Source organism: Buceros rhinoceros, unplaced genomic scaffold (genome assembly GCF_000710305.1).
Source record: "Buceros rhinoceros silvestris isolate BGI_N320 unplaced genomic scaffold, ASM71030v1 scaffold3522, whole genome shotgun sequence".
Taxonomy (NCBI): domain Eukaryota; kingdom Metazoa; phylum Chordata; class Aves; order Bucerotiformes; family Bucerotidae; genus Buceros; species Buceros rhinoceros.
In genome coordinates this window covers 123,445-131,626 of record NW_010397038.1, presented here as the reverse complement: position 1 = coordinate 131,626, position 8,182 = coordinate 123,445, and the positions used below count along the sequence as shown (strand labels likewise).

Below are 8,182 nucleotides of genomic sequence, written 5' to 3'. Positions count from 1 at the left end.
GCCGCCGGGCTTGGGGTCTTGGATCGGGGGAGTGAAACATGGGTGGGATTCGGGAGGAGGAGGAGGAGGAGGAAGAGGTGTTTGCCTTCCTACCCTTAAACCCAAGTCTGGCCGTGGAGCAGTGCTGGAGCTGGCCCTCTGCACGTGGGACTTCTACCGGGCTGCTCTAGAAGATTGATAAATCCCCGTGGTTCATAATAAAACCGTTTTCCATCGGCAGTGTGATGTTAATGCAGGTACTTGCTAACAAGAAAATCAGCCTGGAATAGCTTTGTCAAGGGTGCTCTATGCATCTGACAGCTGTTTTGGTGAAGACACTACAATCTGCTAAAAGCAAAGTTATCAGAAAATACATTACCCAGAGTACCTTTTCAACTGTTTAACTATCCCAGAGACGTTGGACTCAGCCACTACTTCATTTTCCAGGAAGAATTTCTATTTCACATAATATGCTGCAATTCCATGTCTGGAGCAGCTTTCAGAATACCTGAGTGTAATGTTTGATTTGTTTACCCTGAAGTCACACTGTTGTTGAATCTCAGTTTTGAGACAGCAGTTTGTCTTAAGGAAGCTTTATAGAAGTGAACTTGGATTCCAGGCTTGTTTTGAGACTTCCAATAAATCACTGTCCATGGTGTAACCGTATAAAATTAATTCAGCAAGCGGGTGGCCAAAGAGCTTGATCCTGCATAATCTTACACATGCGATTAAGTCTCTGCGCATGGATGAATGCTGCCGGTGGGACAAACTGGGCAAAGCCAAGCACTTCTGGGCGTGATTGTAGAGGCTGATACAATGCAGGGGGGAAAAACAAACTGAAGAACCTCTAACTGAAGCCCGTAGTGGAAATGCAGAGTTCTGCCAATGTCTGGAGTCTTGCACAGGGGTAGAGGGAAGGGGCTGGCAGAGGGAAATACAAGCTGGTTGCAATCTGTATCAGAACATTTTTAGACCTGTGGATAAATTTGGGAACTGAGGATCATAACACCAATTCTTCATCTTTTATTTGCCTGGAGATGTGTCTGAATCTTGGGGGTTTGCAGAGAGGAGCTGGGTGCTCTTTCATTCTCTTTTCTCATATGCTTGGGTTGAATTTGGAAGAACAGAGTAGAGGTGATGTGCTCCAGACCTGATTCAGGATCCAGTGAAAATGTCAGGCTTCCACAGATTCAAAAGTGCTTCAGTCCAGACAAATGCAGTTGCTAATTTCCCCCTAGATTTTACACCAGCATGTGATATTAATCCTGGAAGAATGCACTGCAGCATGTGTTGGCTTCAGTTGGAATTGACAATGCTGGCTTTAACCTGCAAGATTCTGAATCTAGCATGAGACATCATCTCCTCTCTCTGTCACTTTGCCACCTGTGAGATCACCAGAGACGCTCAGAGCTGGTGAGTGCACAGTGGGAGCCAGATGTCTGCTGAGAACCTGCCTCTCTGTGGGCCTCAGCATCTGGAATCAGCCCCTCATCTTGATCCGTGCCCCGCTCTGGCAGACATTCATCCGATTTACAAAGCGTGCTGGAAGCTGTGAGCTGAGCTGAGCTGAGCGTGTTTGTGTCTCTTGTGTGTTTTGTGACTTTTTTATGTGATTGTTTTTTAGTCAGGAGATGAGGCAGGTTGTGCATTGGCTGTACCAGACTTCAGCCCTAAGGGGGTGAAGGTGGAAGCAAACAAATCTTAGAGCAAATGGGACTTGCATTTTAATCCCATCAAGAATATTCATGACTGGGATATCTGGGTCCATTTTAAATAGTAAGAAGTATAAACTGGGTAGAAACGATCCCATTTGTAGCATGTATAGGGACATATGTAGTGCAAACACTTGGGTTCTTGGATTCCTAACACAAAATCCTAACAGTGGTCCAGGCCCAGAGATGTCAATTGTGCAAAGAGCTGTAGAGCATGGATGAATTGCTTTTTGGTTTTTTTGGTCACTTTACTTGAATCTGGCAGAAAGAGTCAATTGATTCCCAGGAATCCATTTACCACAGCATGACAGCCACAGATACAGGTTATTTTTGATGCTTTTAAAGAAGAGAAAAAGAAGATTTTCCAGTTAGCTGGTAGATGTCAGGGTCATGATCCTATTAATGATATTCAAAAAGAGCAAGGAGGTATTTTGCTGGTAAAAGTGATGGTATTTCATTGCCTTTTTTAATTACTGATAGCTTAAAAGCTAGAAAAATAATTCAGATCTTATTCTTTCCTTCATTTCTTTCTATTTACTTGGATTTGTAGCTTCAGTTGTCAAAGTTCTGGTCTGGTGAGAACTTAATTCCACATGTGTATTTTACATTTGCGAATAAAACAACTGAATTCCTTAACTCCTTAACTTGTACACTCACTTTTTCACCTGCTTGGCTTTTCATGTCTTTTAGAGACTTTGCTAACAGCAGGCAAAATGCAGTGTTGCTCCTCAGTAATTAAAGCTTTGTGAATTTAAAACAGAAGACTTTGTGATATTTTTAATTTAATGTTTAGGTTTTTAATATTTAAATATAATTTAAATAGAATGTATAACAAGTTTTTTGATGAATGTGTGTAAATAGACTCCTTGGGAGTTGTTAATCCAGGCAGTTGCAGTCCTGTGTTAAAATATCGTGAGCAGAGGTAGAAAATGAAATTATTAATGTACCTTCTTCCTGCTTCACAGAGTGAAGTATAGAAAGTATTAGAAAATGACTGACTCTGTTTTTAGTGCAGCGCATGGCCAACTACCTGGTGTTTTTCATCTTAATTGACCAAAACTTAAATTTAAAAGCTTAAGTTTGACTGTCTCAGCGCTGCTGTGCTGCCAGATGCCCAGACTTTGGAAAATTTGTGTGTTCAATGTAAAATCTCCTAATCCCTGAAGAACCATCGAATCCCTCCTCAAAGAACAGAAATGCTCACATGGAGGTGGCCACGTTTACCTTTCTAATCTCCTATTCAAAAACTGGTGTTTTTATTGTCGTCTTATTCCCACTTCAGCTGCTCCTGTGCCTCATTCAGTGTTCCCCAGTGTCCTACAAGAGGTGGCTGCATCTCAATGGTGCCAAAGTGCCCCTGTGCAAGACCTGCTTACTGGCTCCTTAAGCTTGCAAAGCATTTGGGATTTCTCAGTACACGAACCCTTCCTTTCAGGGTTGTCCATTCCCCTGGTTTCCCGTGTGCCTTTAGCAAGACAAGAAGCAGGTGAGGGGGTGGACTGCACCTTGTTTGATGTGTAGGCAGGTCTCGTAAGAAGTAAAACTTGTATTCCTGCAGGGATTCTCTTCCTCTCTTTCTACCCCACGTACTTTGTTAGAAAAGAGGTTCAACACATGTCCTAAACTGGAGAGAGGAGCTATGCCATCCTGTCAACCCTTGTGAGCAGAAAAACTTGTCTGAAGAAAATCTGCCCCTTAATACCGTAACTTGGGGAAATCTCAGTGAACACATGCAGCTGTGAGACACAGAGTCATAGGAAATCAGGTTTTATTCTGGTGCACATGAAACTATGTGTTTAAAAATAAGGGGGAAAAGGCAAATTTTGGTTTTGAGGGTGTTCACTCTGTAGGTCAGGGTCATGTGTAGCTCATCCTCATATTCTTCTTTCAGTACTGCCTGTCAGGTCATCCAACCTTACCATGCAACGTGCTCAAGTTCAAATCCACGACCATCATGCTGGATTGTGGACTGGATATGACATCCACCCTCAATTTCCTCCCGCTGCCACTGGTTCAGAGGTGAGTTCTGCGGCCTGTGAGCACTTAGTCTGTGTCTTCTTGGGCTGCAGTTGGAGTGTTCTGCGTGCAGTGGTGCACTGGAAGGAGGGAGGGGATGTACAAACGAATGCCATCATCTGATATCATAAATAGACTTTGTTCACTTAAAAATTCTCTATATCAAAATAACGTCCTTTGGCTCAGTAGGCGGAAGACATTTTATGGATTTATTGATTGGTTTTTCTAGATAATTTATTCTAAGCATCAGTAAAGTATTGCTGCAACTGCTCAGCACAAGTGAGGTCACATATCTGTCATCTTTCTGGCTTCTTCATGCATGATGAGATAAATGGGTAACTGAGCTGGAGTGCGTAGAGCCCAGCAAGGCCTATTTAACCACCGTCTTCTCAGGCTTTTCTTCAGAGCACAGACTAATGCAAAGAAAAATAGCACTTAACAGTCCTCGTTAGTTGACTTGATGGTATAATTGTTCCCTTTTAAAAATTAAATAAATAAAAGGCCAGCAGAGCTGGGCACAGGAGTGGAACAGCGGTGAAACAGTAGTCTAGAAAAGAATCCTGAGGTGGAGATTCTCATTTTATACCCTAACTACGAAGTCATATTTTCCTAGGTTTTTAGATGAATTTGGATATTCATTTAGGGTGACTTATGTCTTGCTCAAATTGAATAAACTACAAAAATGAGGTGTTGGGAAGGTGGAAATGAGTAACTCTTGGTGATGGGAAGCAGTAGGAGCTTTCACAAAAGCCATTAGTAACTTTGATCCACGAGGAAACAAGTGTGGAGTGTTCTGGCTTTAGAGGAGGCTTGACAGAGGGAGAGAATGTGATTGGGAAAGGGAGTTTCCTAAGTGACCTAAAGAGGTTAAAGCAGTTTGTCCAGCACTTCCTGTATCCTGTTATATTTTGGAGAGGAAATGAATAGACAATGTATGCATAGTTCGGCAAGAGCATGGAGTTGAAGATCTGCTGTAGAGTAGGCAGCTCTAGAGAGATGTAGATGTAGAGATGCCTTCAGACAGATCAGTGTGAGAGTCACTTTTTGTCCCATTCCATAATGCAGTTGCAAACCACAACGTTTAGGGGCTGTTGTAGGTTTTGAAGGGATCCAGAAAACTTAGGAAATCCAGGTACAGACAAAATTGCCTTGAATTCACTTTCTCCCACCCCTCAAAGAAAAAAGGAAATTGAGAGAGGAACAAAATCTGCAAAGGTGATTGAACAGAGTCTTAAGAGGTTTTTTAGAACTGCCGGCATCAGCACGCTCTGGGGGTGTGCCAGCTCTGTCTGCTGATAGCAGACCCTGGGAATGAACAGCCAAATTGCAGGTCACAACCCGGAATTCCCCAAGTACCTCCAGTATGTCTGCACTAAAATGACTTAAACTCAATAAGAAAGGATGTCAGATTTGACCCTGGATGGCCCAGTGGAATTGGAGCAAACAGTTGGATTTAAATCAAATCAGTCTTGTTGGAAAGGTGATTGAATGCCCCTTCCAGCAAGGATTGTCCTAAGCACTTGTTGTTGGGTAGGTAATTGATCTCTTCAGTACACTACAAAACAATGTCCTGCAGGGACCTGTGGAAATGAAACTTGAGGAGGAATGCGGCCATCACTAAAAAGTCCTTACTTCTCTATGTTCATAGTGTACTACTATATATCAGTCTCCATTACCATGATGTCTAAATACCTCCAAAATTCAAACGTGAGTTATCAACATAACACGGTCAGGTGGCAGAGAGCTGCTGTTGGCATCAGTTTCCTGTGAGAGACTCTAAGAAGGACTGCCTGCCTGAAGTCTTGCATGAAACACACAGGAGCACAAGAGTTTGAATGCCGTCTCTCAGATTTTAGGTTATTACTGGCTGTATGTCCTCTCAGAACCAGATGTGCTGTTGCTTGCAGCTCAGCTGAGATGACCCATGTGAAATCTGAACTGGAGAGGAGCTATGCTTCTCTCTGCTGTCTTTAAACCAGAGGTCCCCAAAGTATGATCCGTGAACCAGCTGGGTTCTGCAGGTCTTACTGTGTAGTCTGCAAAGGCGCCCTGATTTTTGCCTCCATGGAGCATAATGGCATGATACTACAGAGGGTCTTTGCTATGCAGCTAAATGTCTCCTACCTGGCACGGGACTCTCCTTGAGAAAACATTTTGAGAGCCTGTGGTTTAATCTGTAAGAGAGGAAAGTGCTGTAGTGTTTGTGTCATTCAAGGGACTGGACATTTTTTAGAGTTCTTTGCTCTTCAGAAAAAGCCTGTCAAAAGATATTTAGATTCCGCCTTGTTCTGGAAATGGCAGTCCTTGTTCTCACCAGCCCAAGGAGCATGTGAAAAGCACCTGAACTTTATGCCAGTTCATGTCCTTTAAAAGAGTTTTGTCAACTGAAATTTTCTCCCCCATACCAAAGTCAAATGCAAAACGATAAAACTAACATGCGGGAAGCTCTTAACCTTTCCTGTCTACCCATGACACACTTGCTCACATTATTTATGGGACAGTTCTAGCTGTTTTGGATTAATCAATCACTCTATTACAATGTCAAAACTATGTCGGCAGGAATTGCGTTGCTTCTTGGCTTCAAGGTAAAGAGTCCTTTCTGTCCTGTGTTGCTTATTCCACTTTCACCCACACACAAGACCTATCTGCTCATTTTGCCTCTTGACAAGACTACTCTTTGGTGGATGCCAAATTCAGTACAAGTCAGTAATGCTCTTTCATTGTGAATAAAACAAACCACTTACTAGGCTCAATTAGGGAGAGTAAGGCAAGCTTATCAAGGTTTATTCCACTTTGCCTCGTGCTGGTGAAACAACATATGGAACCAGGTTTGGATTTCCAAGTTGAAGAGGGATGCTGAGACACTAGAAAGGGTGTTCATGGGGCTCCAAGATGGTCAGGGTCCAGAGCCCATGACTAGACGGAGAGATTGAGGGAGCTGAGCTTGTTAAGTCTGGCAGAGAGCAGGCTAATGGGGAGCTAACAGCCACCTACATCCACCTGAAAGGAAGCTAAAAGCCAGCAGAGCCAAACTCTTCTTGACAGTGGCAACAGTATAAGGGCTTAGTGGTCACAAATTGTGTCTTGGGAGGCTCAGTTTGGACGTGAACCTCTCAGTGATGAAGTTTCTCATAGGGCTTTCACCCATCCCCAGAAAGGCTCTAGAATCTCAGGCTCCAGGGATCTGCAGCACCCAGCTGGACAAAGCCGTGGCTGACCTGGTTTAGTAGTGTTGGCTTTGAGACACTGGACTGCACACCTCCAGATGTCCCTCCCACCCAAGAGTTCTGTCCCCTCCTCTTATGTGGCGAAGTTGTTATATATCAGAGTGGTTTGTTCTTTCTTTTCCCTTGCTTTTTTCTATAGCTCTTTTACTCTCTCTGCACCAATTCTCCTCAGCCACCTCAGTCTCCAAACTACTACTCTGAAATTGTGCTTTCAGATGTGTCAGTGGGGAGTACATGTCTCCACCTCATCTTTCTATCATCAGACTTACTCTTTATCCTCAAAAGGGGGTTGCACTTCTCCAGCATAGCTTCTCAATGACATTTCCTTCTGCTCTCATCTCTTACCTTCTGTCTTCACTCCCTGAGTCTTAGATTTCCCCTTTTTCTTTCTTCGTGGCTTTCTGGAGTGCCAGTTAGGATTTGTTCTTTTATATGGATGTTAGTCTGAACACAGCATTCCTCTGAGCTGCCTGTTTTCAAGCTCTTAAATTTGAAAGCCCTTCTAGCACATGCCTGTCTGTAAAGCTTAGTGCATGACACTTGCAGCCAGGTTCTCGAGTTCTCTCAAATCTAAAGTTGTGGCAGAGCTTGGTTCCAGGCAGATCCAATTTTCTTATTTTTCTCAGCTTTTTCTTTCTTTTTTTTTTTTTTTCATTTTTGTAGATCTGCTTGAATCTGGGCAGACAGTGGTTTTTAGAGCCGAGCTGTAGGCTCATACAAAAATCACGTCACTTGGAAGTATGAATAAGTCTCAGTCATGGCAGCGAGAAATGCTGCAGCAATTACTCCTGTAAACTCAGGATTACAATGTCCACCTTGAAGTTTCTTTATTAGCATTTGAAGCAACTTAGAAGAGAGGGCCCTGCTGTTGCTGGCTAGTACCAGACCTGCTAGCTTAAAACAGGCAGTTCACAGCAAAACCTCCCGGCGCATCGTCCTTTCAACACAGGTACACGTGCTGCACAGCTGCTGGTGCAGGTCTTCAGGGTGAGACCGAAGCACAAAACCATGGTTTATGTGGATATAAAATCGCAGCCTCTGTGTCTATAAATGGCTTAGTCCAGAGCATCAGTCTTTCCCTGTCACTGCTAATGGGAATATTTGTCTGTTGTCCTCTGTCCCAGAACAGTTTTACGGTGCTTTTGTAATGTTTCAGGCAGAGTTTGTTGCTGCCCAAACCCTTCTGTTTATGCTGCTGGTTTCGCCACAGGGCAATGTGAGCAGCGCTGAGTCTTTTTGAAATTCTTA

The 8,182-nt window shown here is 43.4% G+C and overlaps 1 protein-coding gene across 2 annotated transcripts in view; it reads left to right on the top strand.

Annotated features, from left to right (window-relative positions):
* The first annotated feature begins 3,573 nt into the window (after positions 1 to 3,573).
* INTS9 (integrator complex subunit 9) overlaps positions 3,574 to 8,182 on the top strand; it is a 65,182-nt gene continuing 60,573 nt past the window's right edge. The window contains exon 1 of one of the 2 annotated variants that reach the window (XM_010146080.1): positions 3,574 to 3,710. In XM_010146080.1, coding sequence (XP_010144382.1) covers positions 3,646 to 3,710 — 65 coding nt within the window. In that variant the 5' untranslated portion in view covers positions 3,574 to 3,645. The remainder of the gene's footprint in view (positions 3,711 to 8,182) is intronic. The other variant, XM_010146081.1, reaches the window with a different exon arrangement.